The 24,073-nt window shown below is 41.4% G+C and overlaps 1 protein-coding gene across 11 annotated transcripts in view; it reads right to left on the reverse strand.

The window, feature by feature from the left end:
* Nucleotides 1-24,073, reverse strand: part of CAB39L (calcium binding protein 39 like) — a 114,620-nt gene that overhangs the window by 68,661 nt on the left and 21,886 nt on the right. For 2 of the 11 annotated variants that reach the window (XM_014608375.3, XM_019500432.2), the window contains exons 2-3: nucleotides 20,078-20,299; nucleotides 6,651-6,802 (exon numbers count right to left, since the gene is read on the reverse strand). In XM_014608375.3, coding sequence (XP_014463861.1) covers nucleotides 6,651-6,752 — 102 coding nt within the window. In that variant the 5' untranslated portion in view covers nucleotides 6,753-6,802; nucleotides 20,078-20,299. Of the gene's footprint in view, nucleotides 1-6,643; nucleotides 6,803-15,811; nucleotides 15,982-20,077; nucleotides 20,740-20,763; nucleotides 20,904-22,822; nucleotides 22,928-24,073 lie in introns of those variants that run through there. The other 9 variants (XM_019500433.2, XM_059730552.1, XM_019500434.2 and 6 more) reach the window with 9 other exon arrangements.

A 24,073-nucleotide genomic window follows, 5' to 3' on the forward strand; every position in this document is an offset into this window, starting at 1 on the left:
CTATTGCACCCCACTGGCACTTCCACAGCATACAAGGTCCCTGGGTCCCTTGAGCCATGCTGATCCACTCCACCCCCAGGGGCAGGAGCAGGCAGGAGCTGAAAAAGGAAAGAGAAACCCAGAGACTTTAGCAGCAGCAAAAAGAGATGGAAGAGGGGAACAGCACATGGACTGGGAGTCCAGTCCAAGAGTACACAGGCAGCCAGTGGGCCTACAGTTGGATAGCCTTGACCTACCTGAACAAGTTTTACCTATTAGGTAACATTTCCATAGTTGGTAGGGTTGGAAGGGACCTGAGCAGTTCATCAAGTCTGACCCCCTGCCATGGGCAAGCAAGAATGCTGGGGTCAAATGACCCCGGCTAGGTGATAGTCTAGCCTTTTCTTGAAGACCCCCAGGGTAGGAGCGAGCACCACTTCCCTTGGAGTTGGTTCCAGATCCTAGCTGCCCTGACTGTGAAGTAGTGCTTCCTGATGTCTAGCCTGAACCTACTCTCAGTCAGCTTATGGCCGTTATTCCTAGTTGCTCCTGGTAGTGCTCAGGGGAACAGTGTCACTCCTGTTCCCTGATAGTCCCCCTTGGTAAGTTTAGAGACAGTCACCAGATCCCCTCTCAGACTTCTCTTGTAGAGGCCGAACAGGTTCAGGTCCCATAGCTTCTCCTCATAGGGCCTGCCCTGCTGTCCGCTTATCATGCGAGTGGCCCTCCTTTGGACCCTCTCAGTGTTGTCCACATCCCTCCTGAAGTGCGGCACCCAGAAATGGACACAGTACTCTAACTGCGGCCTGACCAATGTCGCATAGAGGGGGAGGATCACCTCCTTGGGCCTGCTCATGATGTATCTATGGATCCATGACAAGGTGCGGTTAGCCTTACTGACTGCATCCTTACATTGGCAGCCCATATTCATCTTGGAATCAATAGTGACTCCAAGATCCTTTTCTGCCTCTGTGCTGATGAGAAGGGGGTTTCCCAGCCTGTAGGTATGCTGCTGGCTCTTCCTCCCTAGGTGCAGTACCTTGCACTTGTCACTGCTGAAACCCATCCTATTCTCATCCGCCCATCCCTGTAGCCTGTCTAGATCTAATTGCAGCCTGTCCCTCTCCTCCAGCATGCCCACTTCCCCCCGCATCTTAGTGTCATCCACGAATTTGAACAAGGTGCTTTTCACCCCCTCGTCCAAGTCGCTGATGAAGATGCTGAACAGTGCGGGCCCAAGGACCGAGCCCTGGGGAACCCCACTGCCCGCATCTCTCCAGGTCAAAAATGATTCATCCACCACCACTCTCTGGGCGTGGCCCTCCAGCCAACTTGCAACCTATCTGATTGTGTAGGCATTGACACCACAGTCGCCTAATTTTTTAATGAGAACGGGGTGAGAGAGTGTTGAAAGCCTTCCTAAAATCCAGAGAGACTATGTCCACTATGACACCTGCATCCAAGGATTTTGTGACCTGGTCAAAGAAGGCAATCAGGTTGGTCTGAGAGGACCTTCCCCTAATGAACCCATGTTGTTTGCCCCTAAACATAATCTCCCCTGCTGGTCCCTCACAGATGTGTTCCTGGATAATTTTCTCAAAGTGCTTCCCCAGGACCGAGGTAAGACTAACGGGCTGATAGTTTCCTGGGTCCTTCTTCCTTCCTTTTTTGAAAATGTGGACCACGCTGGCCCTTTTCCAGTCCTCTGGCACCTCACCAAAGCACCATGAGTGCTCATAAAGCTGTGCCAGGGGTCCCACAGTGACCTCAGCCAATTCCCTCATCACCCTGGGGTAGAGATCATCTGGACCTGCTGATTTGAACACATCCAATCCCACCAGAAGTTCCCTGACTAGGTCCTCACTAACCCTGGGCCTGGCTGTGCCTCTCTTGGGTCCATCTGAAATCCCGGGGGGGGGGGGGGGGGGGGGGGGGGGAAATATCCCAGTCCCTGCTCAGAAAAATGAAGGCAAAGAGTTTGTTAAAGAGGTCAGCTTTATCATCTGAAGCTACCACCAGATCTCCACGCATGTCCTGCAGGGGCCCCACGTTAGCCAGTGCCTTCTTTTTACTCCCTATGTATTTAAGAAAGGACTTCTTGTTATTTTTGATCCAGGTCGCTAGTCCCAGTTTTGTCTCTGCCTTAGCCTTCCTAACAGCCTCCCTATAGTCTCTAGCATTTTACTTGGTTTCTGACCACTGAAAAAGTCTCTAGGAGAAAACAAAATAAGGGTGAGCCCTCTGTAACCTTACATTTAATTATGACACTTGCCAGTAAAACATTCATAATATAACTCTGAATCAGTTTTTAAACTTGTGTGGTTGCAGGAGTCATTGCAAACCTGAAACTGAGGTCAGCTTTATCAAATTCTTCAAGGCTTTCGGAGCATCCAAGCCAAGCATGAAAGGAACCGGAGCCAAGTTTCAATTGGCCATGGATCAGTTTATAATTCTGCATGAAAACCATGTGGAATATGATGGATGTGCTTACAGGGCTGAGTCAGAAAAATGCTACCAAACTTATAGCTGTAACAGGGGGAAGGGGCATCTGAGTCATTAGATCTCCACCCTTCCAGGGATGGGCAAGAATGCTAGCGTGGTGTTTACACACTGCTCATGCTTCAATGCTGACTGGTGCGTAGAATTAATTCCTTCTGCTAACAGAGCTCTGTGGTTACTTGTGAGATCATTAGGGAGACAGGATGCCATCCCCTTTGTTCCAGGCTGGGTTGAGACATAAAAACCAATGCAGAATAGAGGAAATTATGTCACATTCATTACCATAGTATTTGAGTGCATTTAGTAACGTGACTAACATCTGTCATGTTACAAGTTCCTGCTTGTTTTGTTTAACAAGTGCACCTCCCATCCACTAGACTCCCCATCTTTCAAAACTTTGTCTTAGCACTAGCATTTGCAGCAGGTGAAGGTGGGATGCATAGGGATATCTGTTTTTGCAGCAGTGTGGCCCAAGCAAAGGTTTTTCACTTTGACAAGGTTTTAAATGTTGCAAAACTTGGCAATTTGGACTCCAAAAATCAAAGCAAAGTTGATCCAATTTGAAAAAAATTCAAAGAAAAACCAAAAGCAGTGTGAAAGCATACAAAAAAATCCAACATGTCAAACCTGCATACCTCTGAGTTCTTTCTGCTATAGCTATTCATAGGCCACTTTAAAAATAAGCAAGTCCAATTTGACCTGATCACAGAGTTGGTAAGCTGTGTCAGTCTGAAGTCTGGCAGAAGACAGTGCAGGGTGACACTTTAGAGGCTAATTGGTTCAAAGAAGCATGAGCTTTCAATGGCAACAGCCTACTTCAGTATCCGATGACAAAGTAAGCTGTTTGCCTGTGAAAGTTCACTCTTCTCTGAACCAGTTAGTCTCTAAGTTGCCACTGTGCCCAATCTTTTGTCTTTCACTGGATGTATAATTACATCAAGTTTAATTCCTAATTTGTTTAATCGTCTTCCTGCTCTTCTGGTTAATAGATAGTATATGTTCTGGAATTAAATGAGGGGTGAATGCAGTCCCCCATGTGCAGGATTAATTTTATGTAACATGTATTTATATAATAGAGAATAGAGTTGCTCCTCATTATATGAAAGTTTGTGAACAGAAATCCATCAAGATAAATTGCATGCTTTAAGGAGGCTCTGTTCATTTCAAACACTACTTGATAAATAAGGGAAGATTAATTTAAACTTCTCCAGATCTGAAGGTTTACCCCCCTTAATCCTCTCATTGTTATGTTAACCTTCCTATCAGTGCAACACCTTCTTTGAAACAAATGTGAAATGTAAGCAGAGGAAAAAGCACTCCACAGTGACATCAGAAGCAGGAACCAGCTAAAGTATATGGATTAATCTCATCAAATTTGGTCTTGGTCCAAGTGGTTGGAATGCCACTGAAGTCAATTAACCTTAGTACAGTGAAAAAAGTTAAATGTAAGATGAATAATGATACATGCAACTAAGAGTACATACATACATACACCTACCCTCTTAGTTTCATATACACACAAGATATCTATATCTCATGTGTATATATTTCACAGAGAAATAAGTCTTGCAAAGTTTTGCAATTTCTTTTACAATCAGCATTTCTGTTTTCTATTAAATAAAGCAGGGATACTTTTTTGTGAAAATGCAAAATGATTTACAACTAATCACCAAGATCTCACTTGGAATGCAGCTTTGTATGAATAATTTTGGGGCTAGTTGCAAGTTGTGCTTATGTTGTACGGATGTTCTTTGCTGCAAGTGTTTTAATGAAATGTCTTATATTTCAAATAATCCCTCATTTCTCCCTTTACCATCTCAGCTGTGCTTGGTACTATTGCTTTAAAGCTGTGTTTCATCAAGACAAGAACAAAAATGAAAAACAAGTTCTCCTCTGGATTTTTAACAGAAAAAAATGCAACAGCTTAACTAGTTATTAGGCACATATCAGCAGCTTTCAACTATCACAAACCTGCATTTCCAGCTACACATCACCTTAGTCATCAGACAGGTATAACTAAGTTACTATGGGATAGGTTCTTAGGACTTAAGCTAATTCTATTTGGAATGGATTGTGCTTAGGAGCAATACTATATGTTTAGCCATGGAAGGAAATGGTTTTTATCCATTTGAAAAAAAGTGTGTTTTGAAAGTGGTCAGGAACTCTCTAACATAACATTTTTCCCCAATCAGGGAATGGTGATTCATTTAAATAAAAATGATTCATATGGACAATTCAATTTTGTTGCAATTGTAACAGAACATAGAAAGGGCTCCAATAAAGTTCCCATCTGCCACAGTTTCCTGACAGCTTATCTAGCCATTTCCTCAGTAGCAGCCTGTCTAATGAGCTAAGAACCCCTCTGCTGCTCACTTGTCCAGGTTCTGACCCCGCATTATCTCACTCTGGAAGCCCTAGATTCTAGTCTCCTGAATTTGCAGCTCTGAGCCTAAGCTCCTAAGATCCACAACTCTGGAAAAGCTCATTAGGTAGGTCTGTCTGGCGACTCCAGGGCTTCCAAGACCTGTGGCTCCAAGCCGACTGTTCTGTAGTCGGGACCCTACTCCCTTTTGTAGAGAATGCTAAATATTCAGTCTTCATTCCAAAAATGGAGTTAAACCAGATATTGAAATCCTCCATGAAACAGAATTACCCTTTGCTGTGCAGCCTTAATCAAAAACAAAATGAAGAAAGTACTTCAGCTATATTAATAGAAATGAAAGATGTGGCATTTTTAAATGAATTTTTCAGTAAGGTAATAACTGGTTTTCAAGCCTTCTCAGTTCAGCAAAACTGATGGAAACTTCAGTGACCTGAACCCTCTCTCTTAGCAAACATTCAAATATATATACACAATGGCAAAATATGGAATAAGTGCAGATGCACTAAGCACTCCAAGGTTTGAAATATGCAAGAACATGGACAGGTTTTTATGTTACTGTTTTGGGGGTTTTATTTCTCTCTCTCTCTCTCTGTCTGAGAGGCACTTTATCCTCTCAGGTTCTTATAAACATTCACTGGAGCCCTAAGGATCTCCACATTGTGACCTGCTTCCCCAACCTCAAGGATCCTTTGTCTGGCCTTTTTCCTTAATGGGTGGGACTTGCTTCAGAGCAATGGAGTGCAACTCTTTCAACTGAGGGATATCACTGAGTGATTAAATATAATTTCTTATTACTGCCTGCTCTGGAGTCCCTGATCTTAGTACTGTACAAGACTTCAATTTAAGCACATCTTTAAATGCTTTGTTAAGTACTTTTCTAAACAGGCCCATTTTTGTGAGAGTCAATACCGAATGGACAAGACTAGGAATTAAGTGACGTGTTATTTAATTAACTAGATTAGGATTTTTGATATTCAAAGTAACCTGTTAATGTTCAGTTATAATCAACCATAAAATGAATGCCATTTTTCAAATTTGAAAGTTATTTTTATCCCAATAGATCAATTGAAATCTTTTATATCTGTAATCCTTTTATCTTGCTAGGAAAAGATATTCTGGAAATTCAAATTTTACAAAGTAGAAAAATCATCAATTATTGGTTCTCATAAAAAGCCAGATTCCCTCTAATTTACTTACCAGTGGGGTCCACGTGAGAGACCCCAAGAACCACAGTTCAACCACTGCAGAACTGAAAGAACTCCAAAGCAAAAAATATTAAAATTTGGATTTCTGCACTGCATGTCCCAATTAGTTAGGCTAGTAAGGACACTCAACATAAATACATTTTTTTAAGTAATTGGGGTTTTTTGTTTTTTTTTTTTTGTTTTTTTTTTTTACATGTGGCACAACAATTATATGAATTATATATAAATTTTGTTGTCTTGTTTGTCAGCTGGAAAGAAGTAATCCTTAAAAAGTATATTTAAAATTTGGTTCCCTGATATTTTGATATCTGCTTGTACAATTTAAACAAATTATGTTTTGGTACTAGCCTCTTTGATCTAGAAAGATTTTAGATTTTTCTCAAAATTTGATTCAGCTTCACTCATGTGAAGTTAGTAACTTCAGTGGAACTACTCATGCGTAAAGTTAATCATAAAAGTACTAATGAGTCCTTATATTTGAAGAGTCAGGTCTGTGATGTACACTGTAGTTTCACTCTTTATATTATTATTCTCTAGTACATTTAAATGCCTTTTCATTGGTCTTGTAAAAGATTACCTCGTACCTTGTCGGTCTTTTTTTCTTGCTTTTCCAAGATGGCCATGTTCTCTTTCAAAGTTTTCACTATCTCAGCAGGATTTTTGTGTGATTTACTAAACAAAGGCATGTTTCTTTTCCTTCACTTGAATTTCTTCTTCCAGTATAGCTGAGGATTGCCTTAAAACCAAAGAAGAAATAAGTCAACTTAAAGTTTTGTTTGCAATTACTACCAAAATGCAGTGTAATCTATGTAAAAGATTTGATCTACAGTATGGTAATGAGAGACATAGGGGACTCTGGGTTCCAAATGCTTAAGTTGAGTCAAAACAAATGTTCAGTCCAAAAGGGTCCACAAGAACATCTGCTCTCCCCTCCACCCCCAAACAAAGCTAAAAAAAATCCTCTAACACGTTTAGGAACTTTAGTAAAAAAAGGACCCCCAAAAACTATAACATGTTGGAGAAAGAAAATAGGAAAAGCCACAGGTGCAGCAAATGCCCTGGGAATTTGTTAAGTAAATTATACTCAGATAATGCTAGGAAAATGGACTAGACCCCATGCTACAGAGAAAGGCAATGACATACCAATACAACCTGGGAGAAAATATTTTCTAGCAAGCAGTTTAACTGAGAGCATGTGACCCTGATCCACTAGCCTGGTGCCTGAGAATTTCCTCAATATCACTACAAGCAGCAGTGCAATTTGTCTAGTCTCCTGCCTCTACTTGCTGCCAATCTCCAACTCTTCACAGGAAGCAAGGGGGAAGAAACAGAAACCAAAGTTATGCATTCAAGGCAGTAAACATCTTCCTGGCCTCTAAATATAACTATCATAAACTCTGAAACATGGATTAAATCCAATATAACTGTATAACAAGTATTGTAAGCATAATCTTAAGAGAAAGGAAGACAAGCAGAGGAAGGAAACCTAATCTTGAGAGGTCACCACAGATACCCAACCCAAACTCCCTTATTTTCTCATACAAACTATAGAATTCCCTGCAATATAGACTAAAGTACATCCTTGAAAAGACATCAAATTCACCTCAAAAATTAAGATATCACAACCCTACCCCTCTTACAGCAAGAACAGAAAAAACACACAGAATAGGCATAGCATGCTTCACTCCAGCACTCCTTAGCACACTCTTCGGATAGAGTAAACATGTCCTAAGGATTTGATACAAAAGCTTATTGTAGTCAACAAAAAGAGTCCACTGATTTGAGCAGGCACGGGATCAGCCTGGATCTCTTTACCAAAAGGGACATACAGCACTAGGCTGGACAAGATCCCATGTTGAAAAACATGGAAAGAATGAAGATGCAAACATTTAAGTAGTAAATTAACCAAAGAAAAATTATTCTAATGTCCATATAATTTTTGTTATACAATATACTTCTCAAATAAACTTATGATCTGCTGAAAAGGAGAGTATAAAGAAATTACAATATATAGATAATTGTTGAATGTTATAAACATAGACCTTACCTCATAAAAATCTAAATGGACTTACCAAATACATTTCTCCCCCTGTAATATTATTAGTACTATTGTAGCACTCTGTGCCACAGCCACCATTTTCCCCTTAGGGGTTCTTACAAAGGAATCATTTATATTACTACTATTTATATAAAACACCAAAAATACATGAAGTTTACAGAATGAGACAAGTCCTATCCTAATTTTTTTTTTTTTTTTTTAATGGAATGTCTTGGAGCACTTTTACAGATACCTTTTCTTTTGCAAGTTATTTGTGATACAAATGTAAGAGTTGCTTTTTGAAAAACATGGTTTCAGTGGCAGGTTTCTTATTTAAAATATCTCTTATTGCAAATAACTCATATTGCAAGGCTAGTTCTAGAGAAATATTTGCACACTAGTTCTAAAAGTTTAAGTCTGAGTTTCCTATTTTCAAGCTTCTTTAGGGATCAGTTCAAGCTAAATTCTTATTTCTGTGGTTAGTCAGTCATTTCTGTGGTTAGTCAGTCATCAGTATGCCCCAAATGGGCATGCTCAGCAACATTCACATACTGAGAAAGAAGGGGACCTCTCACTAACTACCTTACCTCATCCCAAAGGTTTAAGAATAGTTTATGATATATTTGTCTAAATGCCGTTAATAAGTAACAGGGACTCCAGAATTAACACCTATACCATGGGTTAAAAGCGTTATATCACATGGCATAGTTTAAAATATAAACGTTGGAAATAAAGTTTTTACAAAATTAGACTTTTTTCCATCACTGAAGAAAAGACATGAGGAGTGATGGTACCTCAAAAGGGAGGAAATAGGGAGATTTGTGTTGCTAGCCTTTAAACTACCTTTTGAAAGTGTGCTTTAGAAAGCTAGCAAAATTAAGACAATTCACACTCAGCTGTGGTAAGGGTAAATTTGGTAGCTTTGATTCCTAAATAAATTTTTGGCCATTAGGAGATTCTCTTCATATGCTTTTTCCTTGTTATTGTAGGAACAGTGAGAAAGGGGAAGAAGTGAAAGATTATATGTACATATCCTTTGATACATTCAAAGATAGCTTCAAGGATCACAAGGCTTATTACCTTTTTTCCAAAAGGAATGAGCTATGCATGTCTGTAGAACAGAAAGTCTGTACTAAATAGTCATTATTTTTCACCAGAGTTCCAACAGGATTGTGTCTCACTTGATGAGCCAAAGTTTTTCCCCATTTTAGGAGAATCCCAGGTGCTTGCAACCAGGCTGTACCATGGACCACCACTCCCCTCCTGTATGGAAGTGGGGGAAGGGAGAATAGGAGTGCAAAAGGGGGCTATTAAGGTCAGAGGTGGGAGAGAACGAGAGAGAGAGAGAGAGGGCTTTCCTTTGGTAAACAGCACCTGCCACAGGGGAAAGGAGAGGTAGTAAGTAAACAGTGCCTGCTATAGGGGGTAGGAGAAGGAGAGAGTAGGGAAGCCTACAAAGGGGATCAGGAACGCTGTGCAGGGAGGGAAAGGGATGTGCCAAACTGAGCCGTTAGCCACTGATCCTTCGTGCTACAGGCTAGATCTGATCCATGTACCATAGGTTGAGCACCGCTGCTTTAGACAAAAATCTGATCAACGGTTAGGTGTGAAAGTGGTAGAGCATCCCCAAAGCAGTACAATTCTTAAAGTCCCACTGAGAATACTGCTTTTCCTCTTCTAAATACATCAGAAGCAAGAAGTCTGACAGAATTGGATGACCAGGTTGTAAAAAGATGCACTCACAGAAGAGAAACTAAGTGAATTCTTTGGATCAGTATTTATTGTAGAGGATATTGTGAGGAATTCCCACAGTAAAAGTAAAGATAAAACAGAAAGCATCAGCATGCCATTATATAAATCCATGAGACCATGAATACTATGTGCTGTTCTGGTCATCCCATCTGAAAAAGAGAGGAAAGACTGAAAAGATTAGGTCTTCTTAAGCTTGGAAAAGAGGAAACTGAAGTGGGTAGAATTGAGGTCTATTAAATCACTGGGGACCAATTTTTTTGGCAGGCATGCCACAAATTAGTCATGCACCTTTCCTGAATATCACTCCAGTACTCTTTCTCCCCAAATTTACTGCTCTGCTTTCAGCTCTATGCTTCTTGCCTGTTACTTGCTGCCCTATCTGCTGCTTTGCTATCTGTTCCCTACCTGATTTGCCATGTGCCAAATACAGTGGTTGCCTATGCCATGGTTAAATCATGCATGGTTTGGAACCAGCAAAATGGAAAGTATCATTTACCAAGTCTCAAAAAAACTAGGGAAGATCCAACTAAATTGGCAGGTGAAAGATTTAAAACTAACAAAAGGAAGTGTTGTTTCTGTTTTGCTTTAAACAGCACATCAGCAATATATGAAAGAGGTCTATAAAATAATGAACAGCATGGAAAAAATTAAATAGGGATTTACCATTTCTTACAATCCTAAAATTAGGCAACATGCAATGCTGTTATTAGAGAGACTTAAGACATACAAAAGAAAGTTCCTGCTTACATGGCATGTAATTAACATGCAGAACTCATTGCCACAAGATCTTGTAGAGGCTTACAATTTAATCAGGTTCACAAAGAGGGCTACATAAATTCATATAGGACAGGTCCACTACTGGGTATCAAACAAAATTCTAGGTGCCACAGGTTCCAAATGATGACTTTCTAGGCCCCTAAATGATGAAGGCTGCAAGGGAAAAGAGGCAAGAAACAGAGCAGTCTGGCTAGACCCTGTCCACCTTTAGGATCCACTCTCTGCCATTGTGAGATATTGGATACTGAGCTAGATGGACCTGTGGCCTGACCTAGTAGGGTATTTCTTATGTTTTTAAGATATGGAACTTGCCAGACTGTTGTGGAGACCAATAATATAGCCAGGGCTAAAAAAGAGGTTAGACCAGTGGTTCTCAACTTTGAGTACGTGTAACAAGAGTTTCCTTGCATCTAACAAGGCATCCCTTGAAAAAATGCAAGCTCTTATTTTTCATTCTGTTTTTGGCTACAGAAAAATCATAGAGCAATTCAGTTGTAAAAAAAACAAAACTTAGAAGGACAACAAGTCAGAATGGTTTTAACATTATGGATTCTTATCTGACAGATCTGTGTTTATCTTATGAATCATGTTTGTACACCTAACAGTGTTAACATTGCATTGCACTGGGTGATACCCCTGAAAGGATATCAAAGCACCCCTAGGTGCCATAGTACCATGACTATCATCAGATTAGACCTGTCCTACACGAATTTGTCTATCAAGGCTATAACCTCACACCCCTAAACCTATGACTGCTGATTACTGGGAGAGTAAGACAGGGAATGGAACCCTTTACACATACCATGTTTTTATACTCTTCCTCTACAGCACCCATTACTTGCTACTGCAGGTAAACAGAAAGGGGGATAAAATCAACATCATTTTACATTTGGTAAACCTGAGATAAGTACAAGAATTTGCAGATGAATAAAGGTAAAGGTTCTAAGGAGAGCTGTCCAGGGGACAGGAAGAAGTTACCAATGGATTTCCTCCAAGGTCAGTCTTGCAATTAACTGTCATTCATGATGTGTGTGAAAAAAAAATTAGGAGTATAAGGCTGAAAACAATTATAAATACATCAGTAGGGGGAAGGGAATAAACTAAGGCAGGGGTGGCTGTCTGGTGGCCTGCAAAGGGTTAAATCCACAGCCCAGGTCTCCTTGGCCATTGTTTCCACTACAAGGCTGCAACAGCAAGGGCTCTTTTCTCCTCCATCTGCCCTTTCCTGCCTAAGCCTCAAGAGACAGGGCAGTGTGGCTGGCGTAGAGTGTGGGGGTTAACTCCAGGGCTTCATGGGCACATGGTACAGCAGTGGGGGGAAGCAACCCTCCTCCCCCCTGCATCAGTACAGACAGCAGCAGTGTAGGAGCTGGGGGGGGGGGGGGGGGCGGGGGCTGCATGGTCACGCAGTACAGTGGCAGAGGCATCTGCACAGGACAAGGTTAAGGGCCCAGGTCCTGCAGCCCCCACCAGTGCAGTCCATGGGGTATGGCACCCCTTGACCCTTGAAGTTGGATGGATCTGCTTTAAGGAACAAAGAGAGCCAGGTAAATAAAGGGATAATGTTGGTACAAGAATAAATGGGTATAAACTGATTACAAAAGAAGAAAAAAAAATAGTAATCTGAAAATCTGAAGAAAGTTTCTAATCAACAGGGGAATGAGTTTCTAGAACAGCCTCCAAATAAGGAAGGGGAGGAACTTACCTAGTTTTAAAATGGTGCTGGATAAGTTTATGCAGGGAATATGTACCAGTTTGTCTGTAACAGCAAAGGACTGCACTCAATGAGTCAGGAAGTCCCTTTCAGTCCTATTTCTTATGTTTCTCTAAAAGTTTTTAATTATTTGATGGTTATTAAGTGGCCTGCATAAGAAGGGTATAGTGGTCTCTTGCAAGTTTCTTACAGGGAACAACAGCTTCATAATGGTCATCAGCATCACCACAAGTAGCACTAATTTATATATCTTTGCTGGCAAATCTCAGGGAATCAAGGAAGGAACAGATTATTTAGAGTGAGACCCCGCCCCCCCCCCACAGCCTTAGTGGTGGTTCCTCTAGTTTAGGGATGAGGCACACTGGCAGGGTTGTGTGGGGAATTATGCACTTCCACTGCCTGTGGTTATAACCTTTATATAAACAGAACATTTCAGCCTCCAGGGATGAGGAGTCAAACATCTTTCATGAGTTCAAAGTTTACAAATAGATCTTAGAGACAGTGTCAGTTCTGTCTGTATACAGCTAGACATTTGTGAAAGAATGTGTTAGCTTTTGCTTTATTTTAGAACATTCCAAAAATATGAAAAGCAGTTTTTAAAGCAACCTTTCCCAAAGGTTTAAATGGGTCTGTTCAAATCTCAAAGATATTTGTGGGGGGGGGCCCACAGCAGCTAGGATGAAGGGGAAAGTGTCTTTCACTCCTTACATGAAATTCTTGCTCTTGTATTTTACCAGATTACCTTATCAATCCCTTGACAGACCCATAAGTATGCACATACATGTACAGCTAAGAGACTAAAACATATAATACAGACTCCAGCAATGCATTAACTCTTGAATCGTATGAGGTTTGCAGTGAACAGGTCCTCAAGTGTTCAGAGGGATGGCTAAGACAATATAGTGCCCCTTTGCACCTAGGTATCATGCTTGCTTTGAGAACTCCAAGAACTTTTCAACCATTTAACTAAGACTCTTGTGACTTAGAGGTGTGTTGCAAGATCTATTATCCCACTTACAAAGGAAGAAATTGAGACACAAGAAGGTTAAACAACTCCTTCCAGATCACAGAAGATGCTAATGGCAGAACTAAGAATAATACTCAGATTTCTTAATGCCCAGTCCTGCGGTCTATTAACCATAAACCCAAAACTTCCTTTTTAAATTTGTCACAGAAGGGATTTACTAAGGGTGCACTGATATAGTGGTTGCCTATCAGATTGGCACCAATAAAAGGAGAAATGATGTTATCGGCCATCACCTTTTTTTGGTCTCTGTAGCCGATAATTACAGCTGTGTGCCCAGAGCACCCTGGTGAGCATAGTCTGGTCCCCACACCCCGGCACTGGCCCAAGTCTACAGCAGACTACAGGTTCTGGTGAGCTAAAGGAGAGGGAGGGGGCACCAAGAAGCAGTCACAGAGCGCCACGCTCAAAGGGACTATTACCAGCTTCTGCTGCTGCCGCCATGGCAATGCTACACACATAGCAGGGGCCTGAGCACTGGGGCTGTTGCAGAGATATTGGGCTGCACACAGGTGGGGTAAGGCACCAGATGAGGGACATGCTGCTTCACTGAGCACCTGGTGCTTTTGTAAAAGCAGCTTCTCACTGGTGGCTGCAGAAGCTCAGCTGCACAGGGCCAACTGGTACTGAGGCAACAGTGTACTCTAGAGCTTCAAATGTGCCTGGCATCACTGTCTGTGCAAGGGTTCACCCTGCCCACCCAGGACAGCAGCATGGGCTGCACAGGGAACGGAGATGCGGGTAGGTGCCGTGGGTGAGGGGGCAACATGAATGGGAATAAGGTGATCACCGCCTTCTTCACTAAGGGCTGGACCAGTCAGGAGAGACATATGTGCGTGTGTTATAAATGCAAAACTAAATATTGGTTATCGGATTGGCATTGGCCAATATGGTTGGTTAAATCATCGGCTATCGGTATCAGCCAAGAAAGTCTTTAAAATTGGTACACTCCTAGGATTTATCATATTTACTCAATTCTAAGACCAGTTTTTCCCCCCACAATTTAACATGGGGGGAAACCCCTTATCTTAGAATTGAGTAGGCTGGGGGGGGGGGGGGGGCAGCTCAGGCTCCAGCCCCTACCTAGGCTCAGGGCTGTAGCTGCAGCCTGCCCCCTGCCCTGCCACCTCTGCCTTCCACCATTGCTCCACTGCAATCTCTGCAGGCTCCGCACTGCAGCCTATGTCACTAAGCACAGGCTCAGGCCAGCCCCATAGCAGCAGTGCACAGTGTGCGTGGCTGCTATGGGGGCTAGATTGGGCTGTGCTCAGTGCCCTAGGTTACAATGGGGATAGAGCCTGGGAAGTAGTGGCAGGAGTGGGAGGAGAGTCAGAGGGAAGGAAAGACTGATGCTGCAGTGGGGGGGGATGAGGTGGTAGGGAAGCATGTTACTTGACCACCCCCCACACAGTAGCCAGTGGGGATGAATTAAAAGACAACCCTCCAATAACTGAATTCTGTACATGGGAAATTACAGTAAATTTATAAATTTTCCATGTATGGAATCTAATTATCGCCCGGGGGGGGGGGGGGGGGGGGGGTCATCTTCAAATTCAGGGTAATTTTAGATTCAAGTAAAAACAGTATATGACATGGTTGCCTGCAATAACAGGAGACTGGGCTCGGTCACCCGGAGTTCTCTTCCAGTGCTATATATTCCTTTGATCCCTTTGGCCTAATAGCAAACAAATCACAGCAACTGAAAAGAGATTTGCAGAAGGTACCAAGTGCCACCTATGAGAAACAACCATTTACAATTAAGTTCCACACCTCCCTCACCCAATCCAAATCAGTCTAGAAATCTAAAATCTAGTTTGTTGGTAGTTTTGAAATATGGGCAAGGTGCTAGCTAAGGGAATTAAAATTAGTTTTGTTCCCACCGTTTAAGTGGGAAAAGTCTAATAAAGTCTACACTTTCTGTAAATCTGGTAAGTAATTAGAATTTCTCCATCTTCCTTTTTGTACTGCATGTGCATGACTGTACAGCTTTGAGTTTGTTTCTCCATCTCAGAAGATGTGTCAATACTAATCCAATTAATCCGAACTGGAAACTAAAAGAATTCCCCAAAACAGACAACCAAACAACAATTCCCTAGAGCTTCCATGAGAAGTTTAGCATCCCTGCATGATTTAAAATGGCACTAAAGTAAGATGGAGAAAGAAAAATGCTAGGTCACCACCCCCTTTTAGCTTTTGGTTGTAGACTCTAGTATAATAGGCCAAAGGGAAAAAAAAAAAAAAAAAACACCCCGCAAAAAACATCCAAGCTGACTTTTTTTTTGGAAGGTGGGGAAGGGGGAGCTGGGTTATGAACTGACTGACAGATAAGAAATTTGTTCACTTAGTTTATGAACTACAGAAAAATTAAGTGAAACAAGAGCTTTTTAATACAAGTATATGATGAACAAAATCTAGATCAGCTTACTTTATAGGCACCCACCTCAAGCTCTCCTTTATTTATTATTCACAGCCTCTGATAAAGAGTTGAATTTATAAGAGCTTATATGAACAATGAAGGAGGAAAGCAGACGGCAATATTACTTCAGCCATCAGCACATCCCATCATTATACAGTGACTCAGTTACGCAGATCAGCAACAAACACTTCCTCCTGGCCACAAACACAAGAATGACAGCATGTGATTAATTCAAAGCATTCTTCTTCCATATTACTTCTGAACAGTAAATGGTTTGTCTGATTGTGTGTGTATTATATATATAAGCTCAAATTCAGACAAGAACATCTTCTACACTTGTTTCCCTACCCTTTCCTTGATCACATTTTTCAGTACCACAAAATTCTATTAGCTTACTCTGGGTGAGTAAATGAAATTAAAATTGGAAATGAAACTTTCCCCAGTCCCATCTAAGATATTAAAGCCAATACATTGTGTGTCTGGCTTAATAACATTTCAATATACATTTCCTCAAACTAAATTTTTTATGGAGTTGAAGGAGATTAAACACACAATGTTGTTAAAAAAACAAAAAACCCACAACACACATTAAATGGGGCTGGACTACATAACATTGTGAGGTCCCTTCCATTCTTACTTTGCACTGTTCATAGAATCATAGGAAAGTCAGGCATTCAAATAAGAAAATGCAACATTTAAAAGTTGCTCATATAATATTAAGTTTGCTCCCTACCCTTGTGACTCTGCATTTTTATGTATAGTTTTTAATTACAATATGCTTTCCACAGGACCCAAGACTTATCTGGTCTATAGGATGAATAGCACTTTGGGAAACAAATCAGGACTATATACAAATTAAAATGTTATCTGCAGGAGCCCTGTTTCATCTGCTGCAGATTTTGGAAAGTGTCATGAACAGTCAGAAAGAAAAGGACAGTCTCATATTTAGGGTAGCTAAACGGTGCCCCAGATAACTGAATTCTATTTCTGCCTCTGCACAAAAATTTCTCTCCAAGGCTAAGCAAGTCACTTAAAACCAAACTTTGAACAGCTGGCCACTAATTAGGTATTCCTCTAAGTTGCCCAATGAGATACCTGAAATAAGATTTGCAGAAATACTTAGTGTTTGCAGATATAGGTTGGTTAGAGCTGCACTTGATCACATGAAGTGTTACAAAAATATGAAGTACTGTACTTAAAAAGAGCCAGGCAGTAGGCATCTCAAATTAAGCATGCAAAGGAGAGATTGTTGTCTCAGTATCCCACCTGTAAAGTGGTGGCAATACTACCACATATCTTCACAACAGATCTTTGATATTAAATGCATTGTGTGTGATCAGGGTGGATAAAAATCGATGATATAAAAAAAATTTAAAATTGGATTTTTTTATTTAAATCTTTTTTTTTTTTTTAATTGTATTTTTTGTCAAGATGCTTTTAAAAAATAATTTAAGATATGTTAGAGCTCAAAGATATCATCATGGAACAGAGATTATAAATTCTAATTATATACTATTTGAGACAATATATTCATGTAACCTTTTTAGAAGAGTTTTATAAATGGGTCACAATAGGTCATGGATTATATTAGGAGCCCAATCTTATGGGGATCCCAGAGGCTCCTTTACAGATTAGTAAAAATTAAAGAACACCCCTCTACCCAATGGGACTCAGTGTTCAGTCTTGAAGATCCCATTAAGCATCTCTGTGATGCTTAGTTTCAGCTCTCAAAACTGTGGATTTGTCTCTCTAGAGATAACATCCTTGTTAACAGCAGTATATGGAGATGAGAGATAACAGACCCGATTACCTACGCATCATCCCTATCGTCTCTCTGCAAGTTTGTGCACACAAGAATCAAGCCCTTCCCTCTCTCTAAAAGTGCAAAGTTTCAAGAAGTTAAATGAATAGAGAATATCAAACAAGAATGCACTTTTATTAGAAAACAATGATTAAACTGAGGCTTCCTGAACAGTCATTTAAATCAAATCCACCCTGTGTGAGATACATTATTATAACAGTTTAGTTCTGCTTCTACCAATAATGGAGAAGCCAGATAAGAGTTGCATCAGTTCAGCATCAACCACAATAAGCTACTATAAATTTAAATTTGTTATAAAATTGTTGTCTGTCTGCATTCAAATACTATGATGGAAACACTGTATAACATTACATGAAGACACTAATAATGTTGTATTCAATAGAGGGTTTGGACATTACGGAATTAAATAAAACATTGGCCACTAAGATTCATTGGCTATAAAAGGATAAAAAGGTTATTTGATAACTGCTCATTCATTGAATGAAGCAGGGGTGTATGCTAGGGAAAAATACTAAGCAGTTATGTACCTTAAGACTGTATCATAATGCTGTGTCTGGAGTAAATGTAAATTAAGACAATACCGACAACCTTAATTCTAGCTTTTACCAACTTTCAAGTGCTTGAATTCACAACCTTAATAATAAGGTAGTTTAAATGTATGTAATTCCCTAGGCAGACAAGGTTCTTTGGGTGAATCTGATATCTTTTATTAGACCAACTTAAATAGTTGGAAAACAATTATTAAGCAAGCTTTTGGGTTCAAAAACCCTTCCTTAGGCTAAGGAAGTTTCTGCAGTTGGTATGTCCTCTTCCTGGTAAAGAGCACATACCAACTGCAGAAACTTCCTTAGCCTAAGGAAGGGTTTTTGAACCCGAAAGCTTGCTTAATAATTGTTTTCCAACTATTTAGGTTGGTCTAATAAAAGATATCAGATTCACCCAAAGAACCTCGTCTGCCTATGACCTTAGACTAACACGGCTACACCCCTGTAATTCCTTAGGCTTTTTTGTTGGGGGTGGGGGAATATTAAGCTTAAAAACCCCAACATATCATGCAGCATCATGGTCACACCTACACTGGTTGCGTCAGCAACACTGGAATCTTTAGATCCACAGCACAGACCTCTGCCACTTGAGCTAACAGAATTTCTTACAGCAGTAGTAAGTTTTAAAGTGTTAGCCCACACAAAGATGACAAGAATGAGCAGCACACTTTGGGTTTTCAGATAGCAACTGACAGCTCAGGTATGGTGAAACAGACATTTTGGGGATCTCTCACTACAGCACCTCAGAGACACCTGTGAAACACAAGCAGAGTTAAATCCTGATCCTAAAGAAGTCCCTAGCAAACTCTCAGACAACAATGTACAGTTATACCCTTAAAATGTTCATGAAGCACTGCAGGCCTTTAAAATTAAAGCAATTATTTAAGGGCTATTACCATTTACTTGGACCAGATGACACTTCCAACCATATGCTTCCATGAAAGAGGGAGAATTTTTAGCTTAAATTTGCATTTATAATACTACTAGCAAACACTGAAATGAAGGAAACATTATTGAGTTCCATTATTAGTAAGATACAAGAGACAGCAGCCAAAAAGGAAAAAAAAAAAAACCAACAACACTTACTCTCAGTCCATTAGTCCAAAACATTAGCAAGTGTATTTATTCTTCTTTGTTTATATTAAACATTATTAGAAAGTGACCCATCTTGCCACCATTCACTTGGGCAGGTCTGTTGGTAGTGCTGCATCATTTTTCAGCAGTTCCCTCATCCAAATTAAATAATTTGGCAGAGCAATGATTTTACTTTGCTATTAAAAGCGGGTCACATCCAAAAAAGTCCTCTCTCTGGCAAAATTCCCCAGTGGCTTTAATAAAGGTTTTGCCTGAGTAAGGACCAAGTAAGAACCAGCACATTATTCCACAGAATCATAAAAAATAGAGATGGAAGAGACCTATTAGATCATCCTCTACCCCTCTATTTATAGTGAGATATGCAGTTCCTTGTCACAATTTGCATACAAACTCACATCTTACATACATACTTAACAGCTCCTGAATTTCTTATGAAACTATGTCCTCTTTTCTCTGTATAATCAAGAGCAAGGCTGCAGCTGCAGGCAGTGAGCAGCAAGAAGCAGGAGAAATTATATATTGCAGCTATTTTATTTTTGGAAATGCCATTGTAAATAAATTCATTTCCAAAGATATTCCATGGACACAAAATATTTGTTAACAGAGCCAGTGCCTTATGTAACAGAAGAAGTATTGTTTAGGATTGCCTTTTTTAAGCCACTCCTGGTAACATTAGTTTACAAGGCTACAAAAAGGTAACAATGCAACTATAGAAAATAAATAGGAGAGCAGTTTATTACCCAAAGAGCTATTTATAATCTGAAAAAGTTTTAGTAAAATTACCTAACTTGATTTAATTCAGACTAGATAATCTTTACAGATACTCACTGTGTACAGAAATGCCCAGGCTTGTCTAAGCAACAAAAAGCAGATACATGATCTGGTGCTGAAGACAGCTCTCTGCCAGCCCCAAATCAGCACAGTCCAGATGGAGGCGGTTTTATTTATGTTCCATTTAATGTAAGTTCTTCTGTATCATTGACATGTGTCACAGAAAGCCGACTCCAGAGAATTCGGTCTCTTCCTTCTCACTGAAGACTAAATGTTACCCTTTGGAAAAATGTTAACAGAAATGATCACTTGAACATGCACATAGTCACTCACTCGCAGTAGCTGTAAATTTCCACTCTCTTTTCTCTAGATTCACACTCCAAGCCTCACTTGTCTCTCTAATCTGCCAGGGGCAGTTCTGTTTCTGGTCAGACTAGCTCTGTGTATGCGTCTTTCCCCCCACCCCCTTTCTCTTTCTTCCTCACATACACACATGCACCCTCCCTCTCTCTAAACTGAGCTCTACGTCAGAGGAATGTGTGTAAAGCAAAAGACAAAGTAAAGTCTCTGCCAAGAGAATTTTCTAGGGTTAAAGCCACAGATGAGAAGAAACTTATATAAATGATATAGTTTTTTGGGGTTTTTTTCTTCATCTCAAAAATGTTCTAGTATAAAAGAGGTACAAATGAGGACTCACACCCACAGCATGGCAAAGGCTACTGTAGTTACATTTTTCACCTTACCTTCCTCTTTAGAATGTAAATGGGAATTCTAACAATGGTGTGTTGTTACAAAGCGATAATAAAATCAGCATGCTAGCACACGAGTTCTTATGGGCAGACAAGGTCTTGTCCATAGGAGCCCGAAAAACTGCCACTTCCTTCTTGAATACATGTTTGCAAACAGAGAGAGAAAAAGAGAAGGGAAAAAAAATTGTTTTTAAAAATCAGTATATCTTTTTAAAGCAGCATTACAAAAATCTTCAATAATGTTTTATTTCAGTGGGTTTTAATTTTTCTTGGAACAAGTTTCTAAATGTGTAGCATTTATTTTAAATAAGAACGTCATCATGAGACAGAAAAGAAAAATTCACACAATAAAAACCCATTGGAACATCATATAAATACAGCAAAATACAGCTAACATAATGGATCTGCTTTTTATGCTTTAAAAGTTCAATTTTTCTCTTGCAGCTAAGATTTTTCAGGATGTTCTACATGCATACCATGGGAATTGCATTTTTTTTTTCCTTACAGCTATCTAACGTACATCAAAATGCAGAAAGGAAATTGTTTTACCAGCTATTACTACCCATTGCGGGGTTTTAAAATTCCGTTCTCACATCACCCTCTGCTCTGTCATAGTATTACAATATATGTACATATATGCTAAAAAATCAACAGCTCAGGGTGTGGGTTCAGGTCTAGAGAACTATTGGAGATTTGTCAAGTTAAGTCATACTCTACATTATTTAAAAGGTAACTTCTGCATATATTAACTGTCATGGCGGGGTCCGCCCAGAGGGCCATGATCTCCTTATGGCCCCCTCACCGTGCCAAGTTGGCCCAAGGGCACCCTCAAATTCTCGCCCATCACATCTTTGATGTTTATGTATACTTGGGAGGCTGACTACAACTCCCTGGGCACGGTTAGCTGGGACCTCAGTCCCCATGTGTTCCTGGACCCCCTGGGGGTCTCCCGGTATGATGGGTGCTCCCCAGGCACCCTAGCCTTATGGGCTATGCGTGGCTCCTACCAACCCCCAATACCACGCCCCAAGCCTCGCTGATGTGCTGGATGTTGGTCTGTCACGATACATGCCTGTTCTCCCGGGCCTCCCCTGTAGTCTAGCCCACTCCTGGGCCTCCCTTGTAGTCTAGCCCACTCCTGGGCTCTCTAATACACAGCCCCTCACTGGGACTCTCGTCGAGCCCACTCTGGGCCTTCTCTAAAAGTGTTGTCCCGCTCAGGGACCCTCTAGCGGGTCTCCGGTCCTTTAGGCCAACCGCACAGCTACCCTCTCTGATCCTGGCTCACTGCACTGCTATCCCCTTTTGCCGGGGACCACCGCAGCACCTTGCCTTATCTGAGGGCTGTTGCCACACTAGCCTACAGCCGGGCTCGCTACGCCCATCTTGGGCTTCTCAATAGTCTCACTTCCCTGAGACCTTACATGCCCGCGCTGGGCTTCTCAATAGTATCGCCCCCTCTCTGGGGCTCACTGTGCCCCCTCTGGGGACTTCTCGGTAACGCCCCCCAACTCTTGGGCCCACTGCACTACTGCCCCCTTCTCCCAGGGCCCACCATGCCACTACCCCATCTCGCCGGGGGCAACCACAGCACTCTACCCTGCTTCAGGGTTTGTTACAGCACTAGCCCTTCTACAGAGGCTCACCGTGCCCGCACTGGGCTTCCTAATAATATTGCCCCCTCTCTGGGGCTCGTCGTGCCCCTATTGGGCTTCCTAATAATATAGCCCCCTCTCTGAGAAGCTATAGCACAGGCACGACGAACCCCAAAGCCGCCCCTCTCCAGGGCTGGGGTCTACGCCCCGCAAGCTGCACCCTCACTGGCGCTACGCCTTCACTGGCGCCGGGGTTCCCATACCACTGGGATTCCCCCTGAGAATACTGCGCCCTCACTGGCGCTAGGGTCCCACACCTTGGGGGTCCCTATGAGGCCTCCTCCAACCCCTACAGCCTCACCCAAACCACCGGTGTAATATCAAAGCCGAACATAAACTCGAGCCTCCTGGCTATAACTCAAACATAAAGCCTCCTGGCAGAACCATGGTGCTCAAACCTCTCCGAGCTGCCATCCTTCACCCAGCTAGAGCGGTTCCTGTGATTCTCGCCTCCTAGCTCCAGGAGCTCCCACCCCTCTAACTGCTGGTAGGGAACTGCCAGCCTGGCTTCAGCCCTGGGCTTTATAAGGGCCAGGCCCTGCCTCCTACAGGCAGCTGGCTCTCCTTAGCTGCCCCGGCAGCCTGCAGCTGTGCTTGTTATGTTCTACCAGGGCTCTCTCTCTCCCTGGCAGTTTCTATTCCCTAGGAGCAGGCACTGAGGTGCCCTGCGACATTAACACATTTGGTTTAAAAACCTAGGTCACTGTCTATTACATAATACACCACCTTGCCTTTATCATGTCACATCTTATTTTAGGATTTAGTTGTGGTAATTACCCACCACCCAGCTTTAAAGGTAGGGCAGAAGCAAATTTGCAAAACCAACTCTTCAAAGGATGCAGTGGTTTTTATTCTGCTGGCCAGGGTGCAGGTAGGAAGACAAGAGAGGAATGGCCTCACTTTGTAGAACCTAAAATCAACAACAGACCTAGCCTATTTAGTTTTTATACTTACATGAGAATAAGGTCTGCAAATATTTATGGCCCTGCTCCTCACCACTGGTTCTCAAGCACTCTTACAGGAAGCACAATCTTACCCTCAGGTTACCAGGTCTTTGAGGTACAAATCAAGTTCCTTACTGTTTTGTAAAGCAGCACACCCATTTATGGGCTTCAATAACTAGGATCACTGAGGCACCTAAGGCCCAGACTTTTAGAACATTACACACCTCCATTTCAGAAAGAGTTTTAAAACAGTCTTAGTATTGTTTCATTGGCAGCTGGAGATGCTGCAAGAAGCAGTAGTTAGTGGAGGTTCAATAGTGGGTACTCTTAGCTCCAGATGAGTATTGAAGCAGTACTCCAGCATGGAATTAGAAGATATGGTGCTACTGAAAAGGCCATTTTTCAGTGACACCTACAACAGTTCTAACAGGAAGTCATAAAAGATCCTATTGTAAAGTCAGGGTTGTTTACATCTCTTTCCCAAACTCTGCCTTGAGTAATTATATTCTGCTTATATGACTCCATAAAAAGTTTCAAATGTAAAAAAGATCCTCCTTTGTATCTATGCAAAATCCAGAAGGTGCTTGGTTTTATCCAGAAGAAAAGTTGCATGACAGTGGCAGCATAAGCAACCCCATTCAATGGTCTGCATATGACTTAAGTTTGTAAAACATCTGTGATGCATTCAGAGTAAGAAACACCAGG

The sequence above is a fragment of the Alligator mississippiensis genome, chromosome 1 (genome assembly GCF_030867095.1).
Source record: "Alligator mississippiensis isolate rAllMis1 chromosome 1, rAllMis1, whole genome shotgun sequence".
NCBI classification, from domain to species: domain Eukaryota; kingdom Metazoa; phylum Chordata; order Crocodylia; family Alligatoridae; genus Alligator; species Alligator mississippiensis.